This window comes from Thamnophis sirtalis, unplaced genomic scaffold (assembly GCF_051295495.1).
Source record: "Thamnophis sirtalis isolate CommonGarterSnake01/CBP01778 unplaced genomic scaffold, rThaSir2_p1.2 scaffold_5, whole genome shotgun sequence".
NCBI lineage: Eukaryota > Metazoa > Chordata > Lepidosauria > Squamata > Natricidae > Thamnophis > Thamnophis sirtalis.
This window is the reverse complement of record NW_028261385.1, coordinates 15,200,188-15,225,961: the sequence shown is the minus strand read 5'-3', so window position 1 is coordinate 15,225,961 and position 25,774 is coordinate 15,200,188. Positions and strand designations below refer to the sequence as shown.

General features: G+C 42.3%; 1 protein-coding gene across 1 annotated transcript; it reads right to left on the bottom strand.

The window, feature by feature from the left end:
* Nucleotides 1–402: 402 nt before the first annotated feature.
* On the bottom strand, nucleotides 403–19,449 carry DYNAP (dynactin associated protein). Its single transcript, XM_087717072.1, has 9 exons — nucleotides 19,366–19,449; nucleotides 15,120–15,368; nucleotides 11,722–11,928; nucleotides 9,046–9,279; nucleotides 7,946–8,099; nucleotides 5,200–5,309; nucleotides 4,725–4,838; nucleotides 2,606–2,755; nucleotides 403–677 (listed from the first exon to the last, which is right to left on the bottom strand). The coding sequence occupies exons 1-9, from the start codon at nucleotides 19,447–19,449 to the stop codon at nucleotides 543–545; spliced, it is 1,437 nt and encodes a 478-aa protein (XP_087573198.1). The 3' UTR covers nucleotides 403–542.
* Between the last annotated feature and the right edge of the window lie 6,325 nt (nucleotides 19,450–25,774).

Here is a 25,774-nt window from a genome sequence, read left to right as displayed (position 1 = left end):
AATATATTTAGCAGTTAAATTTTCAGCAGTCCTCGTCATCATCCAGAAAAGGAAGAACACAAGATAGTCGACAGGGAGACAGGAACATCATGAGGTAAACCTAAAACAATATACAGAACTCACAGAAGAAAAAGGCGGGGAAAAGGGGAAACTCTTCCTTTTTACTTATGTCAACCAATCATAATGTAGATTGCTACACGCATGATTCAGCACTCTGTAACTAATCAACTACAACTGTGTGTACTGGCCGATAGTATACTTCATTGTGCCAGCAATTCAATATCCTAACACAAATGAAGATGGGATGCCCATATTGGTTGTTAAATTATTTTATTTGTAGTATATTATAAAACTCAACCAAAAAATTAGAAAATAGCAGGTTGCTTTGGCATTCTTAAAAAAAAAGAATTAATAGAGATATCTTTTTATTGCCGTTGATTTTTTTAAATTAATCAACTGATGTACCGCCCCAGTTGCAAAGGCAACTCTCGTTAGCTTATCTGTTAGAATTAAAATCTAAAACATAGAATAAAAATAAGCTGCTATGGTAGGTTAATTGCCTGATCCTCCTTCAACCTTGGGATCTTCTTAAATTCCGCTTGCTTTTTGAAGAACAGCTGGGCTAATATGTGGTCTGCTGTTGCATGGAAATAGTCATCCATATCTAGAGTTTGCAACTGCCAAAACAAACAAACCAACAAATAACATCTGGATTGGAGGCATCAGAGTATGTGTCAATGCTTAGATACCATTGAAGTAATATTATATGAACATGTGGATAATAATATGCAATATTATGTAATATTATGAGAAGGTGTGCCTGCCCTCTGGAATGAGATCCACCCCATGATCTGGATGGCTCTCACTTCCCAATTTTTTATAAGATCTATGAAGATCAGGCTCTTCAGCAGCCTCCTTTGGCAAGGAAGAGGGACACACCAGTAGGTAACCCTACTACAGATGCCCAAGGCTTCTAAGTGGCTCACCTCCTTTGTGTTAAGTCAGGACAACAGGAAGAAGAAATCTAGGATTTAATCCCTCAAGGAGATACAGAAATATGTGGCATTTTACATTGCCTGGGTGGGGTGGGGGATCAACTTTTATATGTGAGACTTCATTTTTGTCTTCCCTAAAGATCTCATCTAGTTGAACTCTTATTTACAGATCTTCTGCCAAGTTTGTTTCAGAAGATGAGCTATGGTTAAGTATTTGGAGACCACTGATTTACTGCTGCGGCCAAAGGTGAGGTTTGATAGTTTTGGAATTGAATCTGAAACACGCTTCTAGATCCAAACAAATAGCAATAGCATATAGACTTATATATCACCCCATATACCACTCTTTGGGCAATTTACAATAATCAGCATAGTGCCCCAAACAATCTGCTTCCTCATTTTACCAACCTCAGAAGCATGGATGGCTGAGTCAGCCTTGAGCCCCATCAGGATCAAACTCCAGGCTGTGGGCAGAGTTTGCCTGCAATACTATATTCCAACCACTGCACTACCGGGGCTCTTAATAAGAAACACAGGGAGTGGTTCAATCAAAGATTATTCAATCAATGCTGATCACAACTAATAGGCAGCTCTGTATGGGAGAAGCTGTTTTCTTAGATTCTCTGGTGAGTAGTTATTGAAGATCTTATGGAATAAAATCAAAACTCAAAACTTGCCATAGGAAACCAGGGTAGGTTCAGCATCATGGATAAAGGAGCAATTTTAGTAATATGTACAACGCAGTGGTGGGTTTCAAAAATTGTTGGAACCTACTCTGTGGGTGTGGCCTCCTTTGTGGGAGTGGCTTGCCACCCATGTGACCGGATGGGAGTGGCTTGCTGCCCATGTGACCGGATATGAAATTATGAATTAGTACTTAGGTCGGTCCAAGTAGCTATTCAGAAGTTAGTGGTTAGAAGCAATCATAAAGCAAGATATGGAATTAAAACCAGAAACATTTTGTTGGCTATTTGAAAGGGAGTATAATACATATTGAATTTTACACATGTTAAGCAGCTGCTGGAATTGTGTTTGCACAACAGTGGAAAAACAGAGATATGTAAATGAATAAATATTACAATGTGCAGGAATAAATAAATTGACAATTAAAATCAAGAAGGCTTTGAATACTTTTTCACGTGGGATTGGTCTTAGCAATTGCCAACTAACGGAAACAGAAATTAGAAATCCAAAAGTATGAAAGAAAACACCAATTATGTAAGGAAAGGTCCCTAAAATGTATAAGGAAATATTACTAGATCATTATTAATACGTAGATAACTGCGGGACATTACACACCCACCAGTGGTGGGTTTCAAAAAAATTTGGAACCTCTTCTGTAGGTGTGGCCTGCTTTCCGAGTCCACTGGAGGAACTTCTTCTAACTGGTTCAGTAGATTTGACGAACCGGTTCTACCGAATAGTTGCGAACTGGTAGGAATCCACCTCTGGTACAACGTACCATAATGTACACAGTTACCTGTTTTATTTTGATCTCCCAAATATTTAATGCTTGCCTTTGGTCCATAATAACATAGAGGCCTAATGAAATTGTAGGTTTCTGCCGGCACGCATAGCCGAATTTCTAGGAACTCAAACAGAGGCCTCACCTGGTCGCTGGTGCTAAATGCCAAAATGAGAAGCAGGTCCTCATCACATGTGCTCTTGATGTAGTGTTGGTTTCCAACTGGGAAGAACACAACATCTCCAACTTCAATGGTAAAGTCGGTAGAAAGAGTAGATGAAGCAATAACGCCTACCTGCAAATAAGATGCACCAGAACAAATACATACTTGTCAGAAACTTGGTTTCATTCTATTCTACAGGGAGTCCTTCACTTACAATCATTTATTTAGCAACCGTTCAAAGTTACGGCACTGAAAAAAGTTACTTACAACTGATCCTCATACTAAGGATACCATCACAGCATATCCAGGATCATGTGATTGAAATTCCGACACTCTTGAACTGTCATGTATCTACAATAGCAATAGCAGTAGCACTTAGATTTATATCCCGCTTTACAGTGCTTTATAGCCCTCTCTAAGCAGTTTATAGAGTCAGCATATTGCCCCCATCTATCTGGGTCCTCATTTTACCCACCTCGGAAGAATGGAAGGCTGAGTCAACCTTGAGCCTAGTGGGATCTGAACTGCAGTCAGCTGGTAATCAGCAGAAGTAGCCTGCAGTATTGCACTCTAACCTCTAACTCTAATGGCTCAGTGCTTGAAGCATCCTATCATGGGTTCACCATTACAACCTTCCCAGCCAGGTTCTGACAAGCAAACAAGGGAACCAGATTGCTTAACTACCATGTGATTCACTTAACAACGGCACTCATTTGCTTAACACCCATGGGGAAAAAAAGCTCATAAAATCAGGCATAAGTCGCTTAACAACCACCTTGCTTACCGATGGAAATTCAAGGCCTAATTGTAATCGTAAGTCAAGGACTACCCTTATGACAAAATTAACATGTTAGGTGGCTTACACCTGCAGATGGATTCCCAGTGAAACATTGGTGGCCTCCTCTTGTGAGCAAATTGCCTGATTAATAGTAAGCTGTATGAATGCATAAGGAAAAGCTGGTGATTGGGGAAGAATAATCTCATTCTTTGAAATAGGTTGATGGATATGGTACCATGGATATGGTCGTTACTTTTAAAGCCCTACATGGTATCGGACCTGGGTACTTGAGAGACCGCCTACTGCCAATTACCTCCCTACGACCAATTAGATCCCACAGATTAGGCCTCCTCCGGATTCCATCAGCTAGCCAATGTCGACTGTCGAACCCCCCGGAGGAGGGCCTTCTCTGTGGCTGCTCCGGCCCTCTGGAACGATCTCCCCGTGGAGATTCGGACCCTCACCACCCTCCAGGCTTTCCGCAAAGCCGTTAAGACCTGGCTGTTCTGGCAGGCCTGGGACTGATGAGTTCCCAGCCCCACTCGAATTGTTGTGGCTGTTGAGGAGTTTTTAGTGTTTTGTATTTGTTTTGTCTTGTTTGTTTTCTTTGTATTGTCCCCCTTCCCTATTAGTTTGTTAGCCGCCCTGAGTCCCCCTGGGAATAGGGCGGCATACAAGTTTAATAAACTAACTAACTAAGTAACCATCTGTCATGGGCCCATGGATTGTTTTCTTACCTCCTCAACTCTACCTCCCATTGAAATTGAAAACCAGATAGTCCTCGATTTACAACCACAACTGAGCTCAACATTTCTATTGCTAAGCAAGACAGTTGTTAAGTCAGTTTTTCCCCCATTTTATTGCCACCATTGTTAGGTGAATCACTGCAATTGTTAGCCTAGTAAAACAGTTGTTAGTGGATCTGGCTTCCCCATTGACTTGGCTTGTCAGAGGTTTGCATAAGGTGGCCACATAACCCTGGGATCCTGCAGCCAACATAAATAGGCACAAATAGTTGCCAAGCTTAAGGTTTTGATCATGTGACCACGAGGATGTTGAACGGTCATCAATGTGAAAAATGTCATAAGTCACTTTTTTCAGTGCTGTTGTAACTTTGAGTGATCATTAAATGGATGGTTGTAAGTCAAAGGCTACTTATAAAGCTTATCCAGGATCTGTGAGACTCAGTACACATCTGGGAAGATACTGCAGCTTACATCATTATGCTCCAGTGTGGCATTGTTCAACTACTGTATAATTCCCAGAAGTTTTAACTTTGAGCAATGTTGGCTTGCATCAGAGTGGTTAAACTTAAGTTATTACCTTTCCGCAGCCACTGATGACATAACCCATTTCATTGGCATTGAGATGGAAATGGGGCTGACGTAAAGCATTGCTGGAGAGTCGGAGTGTTGCCAAGGTAAGAGCATCTTCCTTCTGAAAAGAAGCAACAAATTCTGCACATACACAACAGTAGCAATGGGGAAATTGTGACGGTATCCTTCTTATCATTATTTGCTTTTAAATTTTAATTGATTGTGGATAATTGTATATACCGCAGATGTTTTAATACGATGCATACCTTGGAATCAGGAGTGAATTATTTATTTAGTCCACGAATTGTGGAAGAGGGGAATAATTTTCAATATTGTAAATGGATACTGTACATATATAAACTCACATTTTATAAGAGTTTTCAATGACACCCCCTCCCACTCTCAAAATAAAATTTAAAGAAGATAACGACTACCTTAATTAGTTTCCAGAGTAAGATTGCAATTTTTACCGGGATGCTTACCGAATGGAGAAATTCGCTGTAAATTTTTTCATTGGGTTTTAAGCCTTTTCCACTTTTTATGTACCGAGCCCACTGGATGACTCCCCCTGGAAACTGGAATTTGGAAGATCCTGAATGGAAAATAAATATAGTGGAAAAATTAGTAGGCTCCTGAGTGATGATCAAGGGCTTTATATTAGCTCCATTATTTTATGTAGCATTATTTTTGATTAATGGAGAGCTAATGTTTTGCACATTGTATAGAGCAGTGTTTCTCAACCTTGACGACTTTAAGTCCTGTGGACTTCAATTCCCAGAATCCCCCAGCCAGCACAGCTGGCTGGGGAATTCTGGGAGTTGAAGTCCACAGGACTTAAACTCGCCAAGGTTGAGAAACACTGGTATAGAGGACACGCTGAACTTTTATTATATGCATGCTACAATAATCCCAAAGCTTTTCTTCCTGCAGGAAGTCTTTGTTTTGATTGATTGATTGATTGATTGCGTGCCATCAATTAGGTGTTGGTGATTAACAGCAATGAAGATAGATTCTCTGCAAGATGATTACTCATCAGCTCAATATTCCAAAAGGGTGCTACCAATGGAGTGTTAATTGAAGTCAATTGGTCAATAACAACGAGGAGAGACAGCTTATTAGGAATGGAGAACTATTTTCTCAAAATAATATTATGTTGAGAAAGAATTATGTAATGGATGCTGATCTGACAGTATCTTTTTTAACTTTATTTAACATTGATGTTCTCAAGATATTATCATTTTAGTATGAATTTTTGATGTCCTTTTCTGTACCTGGTTCAAAGGGTATAGAAGAAACTATATGGTTAACAATGAGATGATTATAAATTTATATTTTAAAAGTGTTTGATTTAATTGTTTAACTTAAAAATAAGAAAGACCACTTGATTTTTCTTTCTTTTTTCTTTTTTGGCAGAGCAGAATTGTGGTATTGGGATCTATCTATCTGTCTATAGTACCAGCATCAAGCATACATACATTCACAAAAGTTTACTCTTTTTTTTTTTGCAAACATCTAGGTCAGGGGTTGGTTTCTCGCCCCGTTCCAACCGGTTCGGTTGGAATGGGGCCGACGGCGTCATCATGCACGTGCGCAGTGCATGCATGCGTACTAGCGTCTGTGCGATGCTCCAGCTGCTCCTGGAGGCGCTGTATGCGTCCTGCGCGTGCGTGGAAGCGCAGAACTCGTCAAAACTGGGTAAGGACTGCGGACGGGCGGGTGGGCCCTTTGCCGTTCCCGGAAGTTACTTACTTCCGAGTTCGCCGACCAACTGGTTCGCAGGCACCGCCGCGAACCGGTTGAAACCCACCCCTGATCTAGGTCCTAAATAATGCAAGAATATCAAATGTCATAACAAATAGTTTCCACATGGACCTGATCTGGCGAGGTGTTTGTGTGTCAACCTATTCTCCAAAGCACCTGAAGGCAAGACAAGAAGAAATGGATGGAAACTAATGAAGGAGAGAAGCAACCTAGAACTTAGGAGAAATTTCCTAGCAGTTAGAACAATGAATCAATGGAACGGCTTGCCTCCAGAAGCTGTGGGCGCTCCATCATTGGAGGTTTTGAAGAAAAGATTGAACAACTATTTGTCTGAACTGGTTATTGGGTTTCCTGCTTGAGCACTGAGTTGGGCTAGAAGACCTCCAAGGTCCTTTCAAACCCTTTTATTCTGTAGCAATACCAATGCATCAGAGGTGGTATTCAGCAGGTTCTGACCAGTTCTGGAGAACCTGGAGTGGAAATTTTGAGTAAATTTAAGTAAACTGGTAAATACCACCTCTGGCTGGCCCTGCTCCCATCTATTCTCTGCTTCCCGAGTCCCAGTTGATTAGAAGGAAATGGGGATTTGGCAGTTTCCTTCCCCTGCCACACCAACCAAGCCATGCCACGCCCACCAAGCCACACCCACAGGACTGGTAGTAAAAATGTTTGGATCCCACCACTGCAATACATGCTTTATTGTAGCAAGCAAGGAAAGGCCTTCTTAGCCAATGCCAATATACTATCTGCAGCATATTACACAACCAGGAGAGGTTCTGATGATGATTGCAACTGTTGTGTAGCTTATATATGGGAGAAGGCATTCTCTCAGGCTGTTGATCCATATAGTTAGAGACTCCTTTTCCGGCCCAAGAAACCGGGAATGACAAGAGCAGTTACTTCAGAATAGTTTCTTTATTGTTGCTTGCCTGTAGACAGAACTCTTGCCAGACTAAACACTTATTTGCATGATTATTAGATACACCCTAAGAACTGCTCGGGGAGGGAGGGAGGTTCTTCACCCTTTTCCTGCATACCAAAGATTCCAAGTTTATTGTCTCTTTTCTCCCCTGGAAAAGAACCTTCTGGACTACATTCCATCACACTCTTACATTATTTCCAGGGAAAACATTCCTGTATCTGATTGGAAACACCCTTTGTTGCATTAAAAGCCTAAGAGCCGAGGTGGTGCAGTGGTTAGGGTGCAGTACTGAAGGCCACTACAGCTGACTGTTATCTGCAGTTCAGCGGTTCTAATCTCACCGGCTCAAGGTTGACTCAGCCTTCCATCCTTCCGAGGTGGGTGAAATGAGGACCCAGGCTGTGGGGGCAATATGCTGACTCTGTAAACCACTTAGAGAGGGCTGAAAGCCCTATGAAGCGGTATATAAGTCTAACTGCTATTGCTATTGCTATCAGGCAAAAGTGGTTCTCTTCTCCATGTTCCCCAAGCTGGCTCTGTAGTACCTTTTAGGTCAAAGAAATACCGCCATACCAATCTATCTTCAGACTGGTTGTAGTTGGCATTCTGAACAAGCTCTGCTAGGTTGGGTGGAAGATTGATGTCTTGGTCTTCTGCTTGTTCTTGGAATGACCGGATTAAATCCATACCACCTTGAGGCTAGAAAACACAAGTAAATATCGTATTTGGTGGATCCAGGTAGAAATGGCAATTAATTCATCCAATAAAGTAACTTTTTGCTTACAAAGAGGTGAGTGGTAATGAGCGAAATGCAGAAGATTGTTAGGTGCCTAAGACCAAGACCACACATGACATTCCAGTTTAAATGATTTATTACTACTAATGCCTGTGCACAGGAATTTACTCAACTAATGGTTAGCATTATTTTGGCACTAGATAAGGGTCAACATGAGGGATGCAGTGGCTCAGTGGCTAAGACGCTGAGCTTGTCGATCAGAAAACTCAGCAGTTTAGTGGTTTGAATCCCTAGTGCCACGTAATGGAGTGAGCTCCCATTACTTGTCCTAGCTTCTGCCAATCGAGCAGTTCGAAAGCACATAAAAAATGTAAGTAGAAAAATAGGGACCACTTTGCTGGAAAGGTAATAGCATTCCGTGCACCTTCAGCATTTAGTCATGTTAGCCACATGACCACGGAGATGTCTTCAGACAGCGCTGGCTTTTCAGGCTTGAAACGGAGATGAACACCGCCCCCTAGAGTCGGGAACAACTAGCACATATGTGCAAAGGGAACCTTTACCTTTATCTTTAAGGGTAAACAGAATTGAGCAGGGGTTGGACTTTGTCCCTTTGTGGCTATTTAGAGAGTCTGAGCTGATTCCTCTTTTGACTCCACCTTCAGGTTCTGCCATTCCTTCTCTTACAAAGATTAATTTGCAAGATTGTAAAGGTTTCTCCTTTTGAAGGGAAGGCATGGAGAAAAAATGCTCCAAGGTTGGCTTCCGTCAAAGTCTGCTTGCTTATTTTATATCTTACCCAGACAGTTATTTGAATTTGACAATGGATGGGTATCCAGGAAGCAGGCTATTCAAAATGGCAGTCAAAATAGTTGTGGAAATAGGATTTGGAATTCCAGTTGTACAGACCTTTAAGGATCTTGCCTCAATGTCTTTGGGTGTCAAGAAAAACATGTCATCCATGTCCAGAGTCTGAAGCTCCTCATGGGTTGTAAAAAACAACAAGAACAAACAGTCTTCTACGCCAACGTTCTTGACCCAGTGCACGGTATTTCGAGGGAAGAAAATAATCTGTCCTGCTGTGATGTTGTATGTAGCTATTGTATCTCCACCAGCATCAACTACCCCAATCCACGCAGATCCCTGTGAAATACATCAGGAACAGAACAAAAAAATATTACAATTGACCAGGAAATCATGTGGGGAGAGAATACCCCAGCCAATGAGAGCCTGAAATTGATTTGCCTTGAACAACATTTGCACCAAATTTGTGATCTGGGTAAACACATATTTATATGGCCGTAAAAAGATCATTGTGTGTAAAGAGCAGTAGGAACAACCTTGGGGATCAGATGGAAGAGCTGCAACCAAGGCCATGGCCAGATAAAAGGAATCTGAGTCTGGAGCTTAAATGTCAAGAAAGCGTCTCAGACTAAACTTTTCTTAGTTCTCATGGAAAAAAAGGGAGTGTTGGGAGATTGAAGTCAGCTTTCATGGTGGACCAGACTAGGAAATCAGAGTTAGGAACATCGGTGCTACTTTTATTATAAGGTTATAGTAACAATCTTGCAAGTCTGAATGTGCATGCTTTTTTTTCACACAGTGCCAGATCCAATACCAAGAATAACACGTTCTTCCAAATTGAGTTCCATATTGGTTTGGTTTGGTTTATTAGATTTATATTCCACCCTTCTCCCAAGGACTCAGGGCAGCGTACAACATTAAAAAAACACATATTACAAAAATTTAATAGAATATCCCAAACAAACCCAATTGGAATTAACAATGACATTTTTAAGAAAATTCAATTAAAATTAACAATGATCAATAATTTATTTTGTTTTGTTCAGGCCAGGCTGGCTTGCTGGAAAAGCCAACTTTTTAGGGCGCGTCAGAAGGACCGGAGGTCGGGGATTATACGAAGCTCCGGCGGCAGCTCATTCCAGAGGGAAGCCACTCCCACAGAGAAGGCTCTCCCCCTGGGGGTCGCTAGCCGACACTGTCTGGCCGACGGCACCCTGAAGAGGCCAACCCTGTGGGATAGCACTGGACAGTGGGAGGCTACCAGTGGCAGTAGGTGGTCTCGCAGGTATCCTGGGCCTAAGCCATGGAGCGCTTGTTTCCCACCTATAGAGGCTGAGGATCCTATCTGCATCTATAATATGTGAACAATTAAGGAGGAGCTATCTTCAACCTCTCTCACACATACACACACAATATTCAGGCTGAGTTGGCTCTTACTCCTCTGGAACACACCCCTTTACTCCTAAGAGACCACCTTCTCACTACATCCCATTACAGTCTCTTACAGGTTCTCAAGTTCTTTTCTTTGACTGCAAATTGTCCCATTACTTATCTTTGGTTCCCATAACCTGGCAGATTATTTACCAAAGTCCTGTTGAATTCTTTTTAGATATATCTTGGTCAAAGAGTTAAAAAATCAGATTTATCTCCCAATAATTATTTCATAGGGTTTTTGGAGAAAATGCTGACTGCCTAGCGAATCTCTGCTATTGGATTTTGTCCTGTTTGTTTGGGGTGGGGTGGGAGGATAGAAGGGATTAGATGCTCTATGTCAGGGGTCCCCCAACCTGTGGTCTGCAGGCGAATTGCCACCAGGCTGCCATGTGAGCGGCTGGCCAGTGTGCACATGGCCACACATGCGCGCAGCCCTACAGAGCCGAGGTGGCGCAGTGGTTAATGCAGCACTGCAGGCTATTTCAGCTGACTGCTAGATCAGCACTTCAGCTGTTCAAATCTCACCGGCTCAGGGTTGACTCAGCCTTCCATCCTTCCGAGGTGGGTAAAATGAGGACCCGGATTGTTGTTGGGGGCAATATGCTGACTCTGTAAACCGCTTAGAGAGGGCTGAAAGCCCTATGAAGCGGTATATAAGTCTACTGCTATACTCATGCAAGCCTTGTCCCAGGTGCCTGTGGCCCCACTTGCAGAAGCATCGCCATGAACACTGCAGGTTTGCGCGTGCACACACATGCACGCACATATGTACTTGCCCCTCCCACAAAAGCATCCCCTCTTTCCCACCCTCCCCCTGCTCCGGGCTGCCAACCCAGAAAGGCTGGGGACCCTTGCTCTATACGTATGCGCAGATGTTCCAATATTGGTAGTCCTCAACTTTCAACCATTCATTTAGTGACTGTTCGAAGTTACACCACCACTGAAAAAAGTGACATGACCATTTTTTCACACTGATGGCTGTTGCAGCATCAAAATTCAGATACTTTGGCAACTGGCTGGTATTTATGATAGTTGCAGTGTTCAGAGTTCACGGGCCACCTTCTGATAAGCAAAGTCAACGGGGAAGCCAAATTCACTTAACAACAGTGTTAACTAACTTAATAACTACATTGATTCACTTAACAGGTGAAGCCAGGTAGGTCATAAAATGGGGTAAAACTCACCTAACAAATGTCTTGCTTAGCAACACAAATTTTGAGCTCAACTATGACCTGTAAGCTCTTTTCTTCCACTCGTCCACTATTAGTTACTTTTATATTCTTTCTCGCCCCCTCTCCAGTTGTTTAAAAATAATTAGGTAAATTAAAATGCTACTTTCAATATTACCTTTAAGAGGTAACCCTGTTCGTTGGCGTTGAAATGCCAGTGTGGAGCACGCAGTCCTTGGCTTTTGATCAGAAGAGTCCCAAACATCAACTTGGAACGCTGAGCATTGATACTTGTTCCAAACGCCATCTCTTCCTTGTTCTGGTATTCATCGGCATTCCTGCGAAATCTTGACCACTGAATTGCACCTCCTGGAAACTGGTGCACCTGGGAAGTTGCAGATGCATGACAATATTAATGGTTTTGATACAGTTCATAAATAGCTTTTAAACATCCAATGAAGATTGGCGCCCTCTCGATATCAAAGGATATTTACTTGGCGGCTTAATACCAATTAATCAGATAATGGCTGTTTAATTTCTCAACTATTTAAAGAAACATTTTAATCATCAAATCTGGACAAGCTGTTCCACAGTATGAATCTTTTTTGATCTCTGTGGTTTTAGGGAGCTTGGAGCAGCAATTGTTCAGACAGAACTTGTTCTCTGTCTATAACCCAGAGAAAAGCAATGGAAGGGAAGACCCTTGTATCCACTTCCAGATCAAGTTCACTAAGGTTTGAAATGTGTGAAACAGTCAATGAACATTACACTACAGCAGGGGTCCTCAACTGTCTGTGGCCTGTTAGGATACAGGCTGCACAGTTGGAAGTAAGCAGTGGGTGAACAAAACTGTGCATGCCTGGTATCTAGGTTGCATGTTCTTCCTCCTCTGCTGGTCCGTAGAAAAATTGTCTTCCCCAAAACTGGTCGCTCGTGCCAAGAAGTTTGAAAGCAGTGTTGAAACATGAGAGCGGTGACCCTCAACCTTGCAAATTGAAGATATGTGGACTTCAGCTCTCCAAATCCCCCAACTAACATGTTGGCTATGGAATTCTAGGCGTTGAAGTCCACACATCCCCAAACTGTGAGGCTGGAGAGACACAGCACTAGAAAGTTCATCAATAAAGCACAGATCCAGGAATGATCCTTCAACCAGGACGACCACAGCAGGTGTGAAAGTTGTGTACTGCATAAAGATGCATGACATAAAAAGGTAAAGGTAAAGGTTCTCCTTGCACATATACACTAGTCGTTCCTGACTCTAGGGGGCAGTAGTCATCTCTGTTTCAAAGCTGAGTCAGCGCTGTTCAAAGACGTCTCCGTGGTCATGTAGCCGGCATGACTAAATGGCAAAGGTGCACGGAATGCTGTTACCTTCCCACCAAAGGTGGTTCCTATTTTTCTACTTGCATTTTTTATGTGCTTTCAAACTGCTAGGTTGGCAGAAGCCAGGGCAAGTAATGGGAGCTCACTCCGTTGCGCGGCACTAGAGATTCGAACCACCGAACTGCGATCTTTCTGATCAGCAAGCTCCGCGTCTTAGCCACTGAGCCACTGCGGCCCTATATGCATGACATAAAAGACACCAAATTATGGGAACGGCAATAGCCTAGTGCCACATTGCAGGTGCCAGGGTGGGGTGGGGTGGGGAAGAAGCCCATCCAGTTACTACATGTCTGCCCAAGTGCTATATATATATATATATATATATATATATATATATATATATATATATGTATGTATGTATGTATGTATGTATGTATGTATGTATGTATGTATGTATGTATGTATGTTTGTGTGTGTGTGTGTGTGTGTGTGTATGTATGTATGTATGTATGTATGTATGTATGTATGTATGTATGTATATATATTAGATTTTACAACCCCCGGTATGCCCAAATATGGGAGGAAGATCGCTACTTCCATTCTCTGTCCTTCGGCTCGTCACAAGAGACCACCCAGGCAGAAACCCAATATTTTTACTGTTGCCTTTTTGTTACATTTGTTGTATTTCAAGGTTCAAATCCCAGTAAAGGGTATGGCTAGCTGATGAGAGCTAAATAGCTTGAAATAGATCTATACTAGTCTCCCTTTATTTATTTATCAGCACAAATACAACATATATATATGTTGTATTTGTGCTGATAAATAAATAAAGGGAGACAGCACAAATAGAACACAAATGTAACAAAAGGCAACATTAAAAATATTGGGTTTCTGTCTGGATGGTCTCTTGTGATGAGCCGATGGACAGAGAATGGAAGCAGTGAGCTTCCTCCCATATTTGGGCATACCAGGGGGTTCTGACACTAATTACACACACACACACACACACACACACACACACACACACACACACACACACACACACACATATATATATATATATATATATATATATATATATATATATATGTTTTTATTTGTGACTTTAAGTATATATATATATATATATGTTTTTATTTGTGACTTTAAGTATATATATATATATATATATATATATATATATATATATATATATATATATATATATATATATATATATATATATATATATATATATATATATATATATATATATATATATATATATATATATTGCTGATAAATAAATAAAGGGAGACTAGTATAGATCTATTTCAAGCTATTTAGCTCTCATCAGCTAGCCATACCCTTACTGGGATTCGAACCTGTGCTGTATTGCATCTTAGGCAAACGTCTTAGCAATTAAGCAACAGGTCTCCTCCTTATCAGCTGAAGCCAGGGAAGAAGGTATATATTTAGAGTCACAACCCCTAGTATCAATCACTTGGGCAGACATCAGGGGTGGGTTTCTCACCCCGTTCCAACCAGTTTGGTTGGAATGGGGCCGGCGGCGTCCTCGTGCACGCGCGCAGTGCACGCATGCGTACTAGCGCCTGTGCGATGCTCCAGCTGCTCCTGGAGGATCGCGCAGGCGCTGTATGCATTCTGCGCATGCGTGGAAGCGCAGAACTTGTCAAAACCGGGTAAGAAACGCGGGTGGGTGGGTGGATCCTTCGGCGTTCCCGGAAGTTCCTTACTTCCGGGTTCGCCGACCAACCGGTTCGCGGGGACTGCCACGAACTGCCTGAAACCCACCCCTGGCAGACATGTAGTAACATGTATATATATAATGCTCTGGTGGCAAAATGTCTATGGAGATTCTCAATCATGGTTGTCCCAAAGATGCTTTTCCAAAAGGCAACTGGACTTTCTTGGTTGTGTTTTCTTTGAAAATGTTTTGCTTCTCATTGAAGAAGCTTCTTCAGTTCATTCATTCAATTCTGTTGGGGTGGGTGGGTGGGTGGGTGGAAACTGCACAAAGGGGCCTTACAGATCAATGATAGCCCTGGCTTTAACCCATGAGTTTTTGCTGCTCAGTTTTTCTATGCCCTTGTTTAAAGAATCTACCTATTCTTTCCACCAAAGAATAGCAGTTTAGCCAGATTTCACCAAAGAATAACAGTTTAGCCAGGGGTAAAAACCCTTAAAAATTAAGATTCCAAAATATTTGTCCTGTGCAAAACAAATATGGAAGAAATAGTTTAGTTATACCTTGGATTTAGTAAGATGGTGGAGAAACTGGAACTTGAGGTCCACCTGGCTCTTGGAGGCAAATGTTATGGGAATTTTTCGGGAAGCTGATCCATGATTTTCTAGATTCACTTCATGCTGTTGTCTTTTAAAGTCAGTGGTGCTAGCATAAACCAGGGACAGAATCAACACCCCCACCACTGTGGTTATTGCACAGGCCAACAGACAAACCAGAAAGACATGGAGAAGAGACCAGTGGCTCTTTTTCACCTTTAGGGCAGAAAGGAAGAAAAAGGGAAGAATTACAAGACAATTCTGTAAAACTGGATCACAACTATATTGTTTTATTCCTGCTATGTCTGCAGAGCTGTACTGCCATCCATATCTTCTCAGAGCAAGTTATCATTCAGCTTTTGGATTAAAAATACCCAACTGTATCAAATCATCCACTGTAATTTGTTGTTGTTAGTTGCAAAGTTGTATCTGACCCATCGTGACCAACATGGACAACTTCCCTCCAGGCCTTCCTATCCTCTACCATCCTTTGGAGTCCATTTAAGCTCACACCTACTGCTTCGGTGACTCCATCCAGCCACCTCATTCTCCACTGTCCCCTTCTTCTTTTGCCCTCAATCTTTCCCAGCATTAGGCTCTTCTCCAGCAAGTCCTTCCTTCTCATTAGGTGGCCAAAGTATTTGAGTTTCCTCTTCAGGATCTGGCCTTCTAAAGAGCAGTCAGGGTTGATCTCCTCTAGGACTGATCGGTTTGATCACCTTGCAGTCCAAGGGACTCGCAGGAGTCTTCTCCAGCATCATAGTTCGAAGACCTCAATTCTTTGGCGCTCAGCCTTCCTTATGGTCCAACTTTCACAACCATATATTGCAACTGGGAAAAACACCATCACTTATTTAACAGTAAATTCAGATGTTTGAAAGTGAAGTGTTGTTTGAAACATCCCCACCTAAAAGTAAGATCCATTTGGAGCAGTAGTTAAGACACCAGACTAAAAATTGCAAGATTATTAAGTTCTCGCCCTGCCTTAGATACAAAACCAGCTGGGTGACCTTGGGCCAATCACTCTATCTCAGTCCTTGGAAGGAGGCAATTAAAGAAACCACTTCTGAAAAAATCTTGCCAAGAAAATTGCAGGGACTTGTCCAGGGAGTTGCCAGGAATCAACCCGGTCTTGAAGGAGCTCAGGAGGATTTACTTCCTGTAACAGTGGCAGGCTTTCTTCTCCGCTTTTCTTGCAGGAAGTAAGAATTTTCTGAAGAATTTTCTGAAGAATTTTCTGAAGAATTCAGTGCAGGAAAAAAGGAAAAAGGAGCACAAGAGTTCAGCGTCCCTGGAGGCAGCATCTAGAAAGCCAGAACTATAGACAGACCTGACAGGACCTTAACTATTTTCACATACTTATATGTGGAATGGATTGTGAAGATGACAAAACTTGCCAAGGGACCTAAATTGACTTGTTTTGATTAGGGAAGAAGCAATAACTACATTTGTCAAAGACTGGAAAGCCTTTATGCACTTTTCCCCCCTGAAAATGGATAAAAACAAACTAGTGCTCTCTGGATTTACTGATTTAAAAGCTGTATAGGAAAGAAGGGAACTATGTAATTTGGGAGAGAAAAGATACATATGCAGAGAAGAGCGACAAAATGGTAAGGGGCTTTGGGGGCTAAACTATACAATGAACGATTGAGGGAACTAGGTATGTCTAGTCTAGCGAAGAGAAGAGTTAAGGGGGGGCTTGATAACTGTCTTCCAATACTTGAGGGGCTGTCCCAGAAATGAGGGGTTCAACCTATTCTACATGGCACCTGAGGACAGGATAAAGAGTGATGGATGGAAGCTTGTTAAAGAGAGATGCAAACTAGAAATAAGGAGAAATTTCCTGACAGTGAGAACAATTCATCAATGCAATAGCTACTCCCGGAGTTGTGGATGCTCCATCACTGGAGGTTTTCAAAAACAGAGTGGACAACCATTTGATTGGAGCTATATAAAATATCCAGCCTTGAGTAGGGGGTTGGATTGTAAGACACCCCCCCCCCCCACAATTAAAACCCTATGAATCTACAAAATTGGCAGCTCCGGAAGACAGTGAGGCAGCAGGAAAGCTTTGTTACTGTAATGATCAAAGATAGCACTGACTGATGGGCTTGGGAAACTAATCCATTTCTTTTATTTTGTTATTTTTTCCCCCCATTTTACATATTTATTTTCATTTTCATACACTCACATGTATACACCATACAGTATTAAACAATAATTGCATCAATTCCTCTTGTCGACAATGCCCCAGAAAATAAAAGCCCAATATACATCTTCCATTCTCCATACACCTCTTTCTTCCACCATCCTCCAACTTTCTATCTTCCCTCCATCATCCCCCTCTCTACCCTATTTCCCCTCGCCCTCTACCACTCCTCTCTCCAGATCCACTCCCCCCTTCCTTTTCGCCTTACCCCCCCCACCCTCTCTTCCATCCCTCTCTACCCATCTTTCTTCTTTCCTACTCCTCCTCCCCTCGGTGTATTTCCACTATAAATATATTTGGCTTATCCTATTTTTAAAGAAAAATTAGAGAAAAACAGTATACATGTGAAGTCACATTGCATTGAGATCTAACACATCGTGTCTAGCCTAATATATATCCCTCCCTCCCTCCACCCGACCCCCCGACCCCCCTCCTCCTCCCCCCCCAACTTCCCAGAACCCGTACACGGTATAGATTTTTAACAAACACAGTCTAAAATCTATTGAGAAAAAAGAAATAAAGAAATTAATAACATCTCTACATTGATCTTAGCTTCTTCTTCTAATCCATTTCTTTACTCAAGAAGGGAAGTTTCCTCTTTCTATCCTGCCTTTTAGCTTTGACGTTCAACTCCATAATTGAATGATCTTGTCCTGGTTCAATTTTCTAAGTAAAGTACAAAATTGTTTGCATTAATACTAAAACAAACATTGATTAATTCCCTCCTGCTTTTTTTCTTTTCTCCCACTGTGGAGGACAAGTTCATACCGGTAATAATCAATATTAACTTTACAATATCCAAAGTTTTCTAGTCCCCTCTTAGCCAAACCAGTTTTATTATCTGCCTGTCTTAAGACTGATGACCTATTTTAATTATAGTTACTGAGACCAAGCCAGCGTCATAATTTATTTAAAAAAAATGCCTGAATGGCATGCTAAGATAAGGGATGAAAAATTGCATAAATATAGGTAAACAAAAGTATTTATTTAGTGCCTTGCTTGCATATTCTAAAAGCTCCTGCTACTCAGTGGGAAGAGCCAACTCACATGTGTGAGGCATGTAAGATAGGTTTTCCTGCCATCATCTTGTGGGTTGAGCTTGTCATGTGAATGATATGAAATCAGGTTCCACCACAAATGCGCGCACAACAAAAGCGTGCCTGACTAAACCGCGGTGTCTAAAGCGCGGTGACAAAACCGCGCGACGAATGAGCGACTAATTAGCCCTAAAGCGCGCCAACAAAAGCGCGCTGTAACGTAACCCTAAACCTAACCCTAAACCTAACCCTAAACCTAACCCTAAACCTAACCCTAACCCTAACCCTAAACCTAACCCTAACCCTAACCCTAACCCTAACCCTAAACCTAACCCTAAACCTAAATGTAAATCTTACCTTAAATTAAATCGCGCTTCTGTCGGCGCGCTGTTGTCGGTGCGCTTATGACGTTCGCGCTTTTGTCGGGTCACGATGAAATCATGGTTGTTTTCATCAAGCATACTTTTCTTAATTATACCTAGTGTTTTCATTAACCAGCATTATAGTGTATGAATTTTATTTAAATGGATCTAACAATGTGTTCTTTGTCACTATCTAAGACGAATTCACCTAACTCTAGTCATGAATCTGTCCGTTTGGAATGCATGGCATTATTGCATGTCCTGTGCAGGACAAACATGTGTTCACACTATGGAAATTAAATCTCAACAAAGAAATCTCATCATAATCTTCCCAAAATCTGAAAGCAACCTCACAAGACTTGTCTGCTCCTAACTATTGCTCTCTTCAGTAGAGTGAGAAATGCTACTTTTTAGAGTTTTGGTCCAGCAAACAGTTTCTCTGGATTAACTAGAAATGGGTCAGAAAAGATAAATGTCTAGTTGTGCATTCTCTAGATTTTATACTCCCCAACTCATGTTATAATGCAGATTTTTTTCCCCCTATTAAGAAGAACTAATGTACCTTTCTAAATATTTTACAAACATTGTAAACTATTGCAACTTACATGGCATTCTTCCTTAATCTTTTCTGGCTTGGAGTAGTTGTTTGGAAGTGCTTCTTCATTCAGCTCAAATCCCGAATTATCCATTTTGTAGTAGCAAAGTACAATTTTGCATGCCCCTCAAGGTGGGAGGGGAAAAAATTATCTTGGTCCTATCACCGATCCTTCTGTAAATGAAGAAGGCAGCAGGTGTTTATTTTATAAGTGTTTTGGTAGTGGAAATTTCAGCGTGAACATGAATGCAAATGAGCATATCTCCCCATTTTTTTCTCCAGCAGAACAATTTACAGCAAGAAGGATTTCACAATGACTAATCTATTTCTAAATTTAGCCATGAAGTCTGTGGTTCCAGAAAACTGGTTCCAGGATGCTTTAAGAGGGGTTGGCTTCAGGTGGACTCTTGGAAAAATACCTATTAAAATTGTACTGCTGAAGAAGTGGTCTTTCCACAGACCCCATGGGAATGATTCGTAATTTAATTCATAATTTAATAAATTTATATGCAGCCCAATCAGAGGTGAGTTCCTACCAGTTCGCACCTATTCGGTAGAACCGGTTCGTCAAATCTACCAAACTGGTTAGAAGAGGTTCCACCAGTGGACCGGGAAAGCAGGCCACACCTACAGAAGAGGTTCCAAAAATTTTTGAAACCCACCACTGACATAGAGAGACACAGAGGGAGGGAGGGAGGGAGAGAGGGAGGGAGAGAGGGAGGGAGGGAGGGAGGGAGGGAGGGAGGGAGGGAGAAAGGCAAAGAGACACACATGCACACACAGACAGATAGACTCACAAAGAGAGAGAAAGAGAAAGAGAAAGAAAGGAAGGAAGAAATAAAAAAGAAAGAAAAAGTGAGAGAGAGATGAAAGGAAAAAAGAAAAAGGCTTACAAATACAAAGACAAAACAAAAATAAAAAATAGGGGAAAGACGAGAACAAATTTAAAAGGAACACACCATACACTCGACTTAGCTGGGGGGCTGGACCTCATTCATGGGTCAACAGCCCCAGGCCTGCCGGAACAGCCAGGTTTTGGTGGCTTTTTGGTGGCTTTTTGAAGGCTGAGAGAGTGGGGATTCTCCCGTGTCCTTTGTTCTGTGCAGAATAAAGCTTTTGCAAATCTCCATCTGGGCATGTGGTTTATTGGGAGTTGGGAAGAACTAGTTTTCTGGGACAACAATTTTGGGGGCTCATTCAGGATCTGCCACTAGGCCTTGCCCAGTTCTTTTAACTAACATCTTTGGCTGCTGCCCTGACGAACTGGGCTGTATGAACTGACTCGGCTCTTCAGGTGCGTAGTTATTCTGGCAAGAGATACAAACATCAAGTAAGTGGAGATTTGTTTGTAGTGTTTGTGTTTCTTTTACCTCTCTGTGTCTTGTAGGTTGCATGTGACTTGAGTTAGATCAGTGTTTCTCAACCTTGGCGACTTGAAGTCCTGTGGACTTCAAGTCGCCAAGGTTGAGAAACACTGAGTTAGATCAACTTCAGAGGAGGGTCCTGAAGGTGATAGGAGATGTATCAGCTCGCAGATGCCTAGCTGAAGGTTGGGAAGTATCTGTGGGGGACCATCCTTTGTTGGATGGTGCAGCAGTTTTTTAGTGAGAGTAATTAGCTCACACCCTTGTTCATCTGGACGTGAACAAGGGACCTAGTATGTCCCGCCATATAACTGGTTTAGTTGGCAGAATAACAGAATTGAAAGGACACTTAGAGGTCTTATAGCCCAATCCACTGCTTGGGCAGAAACCCGTATGCCATTTCAGGCCAATGGTTGTCCAGTCTTTTCTTAAAAACCTCCGATGTTGGAGCACCCACAACTTCTGGAGGCAAGCTGTTCCGCTGATTAATTGTTCTGTCAGGAAATTTCACTTTAGTTCTAGGGTGGTTCTTTCCTCGAGTAGTTTCCATTCATTGCTTCTTGCCTGCCTGTCCGGCAAACAAAGCTCACTGCTCAAAGGCAGGAATGGAACTAGCTGTAGAGTCTTCAAAGTATGAAGAGGTTTCTCCCCCGTGTAGGACGTCTGTGTTTCTGTGGCTGGGTATGGTGTGACTGAGTGTTACTGGGTGTGAATGATTTTGATTGTTGGTGTATGAAAGGCAAGACAGAATGAATCTTTGGCATGGAGATTGAGACTGCAAATGAGGAGACTGTGGTCTATGAGTAACATCTAGGTAATTGTGTAAAGTTCTGACAGGAATATTAGTGATAGCCAAGCTGAAAATCCTTGATTATTTTTTTTAAAAAGCAACTCCTTCATTCTACTTACCTATTTTCAAAAACCTATTCCTTCTTTCTTCTTTGCAGGCTAATACAACTTAGACAGCTGTTTTGACTCCCCTCTTCATACACCAAAGCATGCCAAGACAAAGATACTTCAAGGATTTATTAACACAGAGACTAGACCTTGGCAGCAATCCAGCACAGACTAGACCTTGGCATCAATCCAGCACCGACTAGACCTTCGCAGCAATCCAGCCTGCCAAGATAGCCACGATAGCTTCTCCAGCTCTAGTAAATATGTTGATTCCTGCGACGAGCTTGTGGAAAGCCATTCCTTTTATAGTCTTGAGAGGAGCCTAATTACCACCAGCTGAGTTCAATTATCTCCTGTAACTGCGTAACTGTTCTTTACGCCTATTAGCCCTCCGTTGCTGGGCATCCAGGACCAACTCCCTTGTCTCCTCCCCACTGCTCCAATGCATGATGTCAGGATCACACTCCCTTGTCTCCTCCCCACTGCTCCAAGACTTGACTTCGGGAGCATGCTCCCTTTGGCTCTCACTGCTGCTTCAGGCCTCAGGCACCTCCTGATGGCCAACCAGCCTCTCTGCGCCCTGCTTGGAGTCGGAACCCTGTCCAGGGTCCTCCACATCTTCCAGAGCCGACTCATAGGGCCCCTTGCTGTTGGAGTCTGGTGGCAGCTCCAACAGCTCCTGCTGGACCACAACAGACAGCCAATTCTTATAAGCCCTTAAATGCATCAATCTGAAGAGATTATTGGGGGGTGGGTGTGTTTGGGGAAATAGTATAGACTGGCAACAATTAAACTATTTCTACCCTTATTTATTTAATTAGACTATTTCTACCCTTCTACCCTTATCGGGATGCGGTGGCTAAGATGCTGAGCTTGACGATCAGAAAGGTCGGCAATTCGGCGGTTTGAGTGAGCTCCTGTTACTTCTCCCAGCTTCTTCCAACCTAGCAGTTCGAAAGCACGTAAAAATGCAAGTAGAAAAATAGGGACCACCTGTGGTGGGAAGGTAACAGTGTTCCGTGAGCCTTCGGCGTTGAGTCATACCAGCCTCATGACCACGGAGAACGTCTTCGGATAGCGCTGGCTCTTTGGCTTTGAATGATGAGCACCGCCCCCTAAAGTCGGGAACGACTAGCACATATGTGCGAAGGGAACCTTTACCTTTACCTTTATTTACTTTTATGTACTTATATTTCAAATTTAGAAATCTCCCACCTTCTCTGTGTTTCCCCAGGGAGCTTTTTATTACAAAACACTAACCAACTTATTTATTTACTTATTTTATAAAATGTATATAACTAGCAATCTCACAACAAAAGACTTTGGCTGTCAGGTAGTCAATAAATGCTAAACAATATTTTAATTCTTATTTAAAGAAAACTATAAAAAAATAAAAAGAAGGGATATTTGGCAGAGACATTGCCTATATTGTAGCTCACTTAGTTTCCAGATCTGATGGCATAATCAGGACTTGACAAACTTTTAGAAAGAAAGTGATGAAACCAGCCTCACTTCAGGGGAAGGATATTCCATAAATTGGTCGTCACAGCAGCGAAGAGCCATTGCCTAAAGCCCACCAAATGTAGCTCCCTTGCCCATGTTGGATTTGGTGAGATGCATGGGGAGAGGCAGCCCCCTTAAATATACTGTATTGCCATCATGCCACGTCGGGCTTTAAAGCCAGCATCTTGTAGTTAAGTGCAATGCCCATGATTGATGTTTGTGACTTCCTGCTTGCTTCCCCATTGACTTTCCTTGTTGGAAGGTGGCGGTGAAGATCACAAATGGCGATAATCTGATCACATGATGCTGTGGTATCATTGCAAGCTGATCTCCAAGTACCCGGATCACAACCAGTCCATTCAAGTCCTGAAGGACAATTTTGGGGTCAGGACTGAATTCTATAGTAGTCCGTTTGACATCTCCCTCCAGTTTCATGAGGACTCATTGCTGAACACATGATGAGTATGGTTTCATCTGAGGTCTGGCACTAAATCCATGCCTAACCAGCATGACACGGTTCCACCACAAAACCGCGAAGCCCTTATCCGCGCCGACATAAGTGCGGAGGGCAAATCCACGCCGTCCGAAGCGCTAAGGAAAAACGCGACCCTACCGCGATGACATAACCGCGGAGGGCAAATCCGCGCCTTCCGAAGCACTCAGCACCCTAAACCTAACCCTAAACCTAACCCTAAACCTAACCCTAACCCTAACCCTAACCCTAACCCTAACCCTAACCCTAACCCTAACCCTACCCTAACCCTAACCCTAACCCTAAACCTAACCCTAAAGCAAACCCCTAAACCTAATCCTAACTCTTACCTTAATTTAAATCGGCTTTCTGCCGCCGCGCTGTCTTAAAGCGCCCTTCTGTCGCCACGCTGTTGTCGCGGCGGTGATGACGTTGCGGCTTTAGCGACGCGGTTTTATCACCGCTATTTTGACGAGCGTGGTTTTGTCGTGCCACGGCATGACACAGCCCCTTTCAGGTATGGAGAAAACTTGATTAATTAATATATGAAGCAAGCAGATTATGCAGAGAGCAGCAGGAACTAGATAGCCTTGAAGACAACTTCTAAAATAACCTTATGAGTTGGCAAACCACCTTAGTCAATTGCTATTGCTATTGCTAGCTACTGTGATTAATGTTCTAAAAGGAGCAATCTGCAGATGGCATGATGTAATCCTGTTTATTCTTTAATAAGTATATGAATATTGGTTAAATATGGATACTGGGATTTTTTCTTTTTTGAAAAAAAAAAACCCATCCAACCTGTGTATAGATTTTAGAACAGAACAGAATATAGCTTTATTGGCCAAGTGTGACTGCACATACAAGGAATTTGCCTCCTCTGCATAAGCTTTCAGCATAGTTCTTTAGTTCTTTGGAATGGAATGGAATGGAATGGAACAGAACAGGATAACAGAGTTGGAAGGGACCTTGGAGGTCTTCTGCTCAGGCTGGAAACCCTATACCATTTCAGACAAATGGTTGTCCAGTCGCTTAAAAACTTCCGGTGTTGGAGACCCACAACCTCTGGAGACATGTTGTTCCACTGGTTAATTGTTCTGTAGGAAATTTTTTCTTAGATCTAGGTTGCTCTTTTTCTCTCTTCTTTTTATCATACTGCCCATGGCCCATTAGGGGGAAGTTCCCAATGATCATTGTTAAGATTAAGATTAAGATTTAATTTATTTGTATGCCGCCCTTCTCCGGGAGGGACTCAGGGCGGCGAACAACTCAAAAGGGGAAAGGGGATACAAACACAATACACGTAATTAAAATACACAAGAGTCATACAGCCATACAAGTCGAGAGGAGAGGGAAACTCATCAACCCTAGGCCTGCCGGCACAGCCAGGTTTTGACGGCTTTCCGGAAGGCCTGGAGAGGGGTGAGGGTCCGAATCTCCGCGGGGAGTTCATTCCAAAGGGCCGGAGCTGCAACAGAGAAGGCCCTCCCCCGGGTGGTAGCCAGATGGCATTGGCTGGTAGACGGAACCCGGAGGAGGCTGACCCTGTGCGATCTAACGGGTCTGTGGGAGGTAATTGGCAGCAGGCGGTCTCTCAAGTACCCAGGTCCAATACCATGAAGGGCTTTATAAGTTACGTTGTTCTTTTATAAATAAAGGTAGACATTAACCCTTTCTTGTGTTTGGCTGTTTCATTTGAGAACAAAGGGACAAGAAACGGACATCTCAAACCAAACCAGGTTTGCTGATCAGATTATCATGGGAGACATTACTGTATTTTTCAGAGTATAAGATGCACCTTTCCCCCTCAAAACAAAGGCTGAAAACCTGGGTGCATCTTACTGGATACACTGATTACAGCATTACAGCTCCCTTCACCAAAATGGCCATGCAAAGCCTTTAGGAGGCTTCCAGAGTGCTCCTAGGGACTTAATCACTATAAATAAATTGAAAATGCAAAGCACTTGTCAAAACAATCATATGCAGTTCTGATCAAGGAGTTGGTAAATTTATGTCGGTATTCTGGAGTTATCTAGTATACAGAGCAGTTATAATCATAAAACATTGCTACTGGTGGTATGAGTAAATTCCCATATACATCTATTTTCAGAGCAGACTTGATCTTTTTTCATAAAGGAAATGTACATTGCAGTGGTGGGATGCTACTGGTTTAACAACTGGTT

What these genes read in the sequence shown, in the direction of transcription:
- DYNAP (XM_087717072.1), bottom strand. Translation starts at nt 19,449, where the DNA reads ATGGATAATTCGGGATTTGAGCTGAATGAAGAAGCACTTCCAAACAAC. An exon ending in ACAGCGAATTTCTCCATTCG is followed by an intron (nt 4,839 to 5,199) that starts GTAAGCATCCCG and finishes GCTTCTTTTCAG; the next exon opens with AAGGAAGATGCTCTTACCTT. An exon ending in TCATCAGTGGCTGCGGAAAG is followed by an intron (nt 2,756 to 4,724) that starts GTAATAACTTAA and finishes TCTTATTTGCAG; the next exon opens with GTAGGCGTTATTGCTTCATC.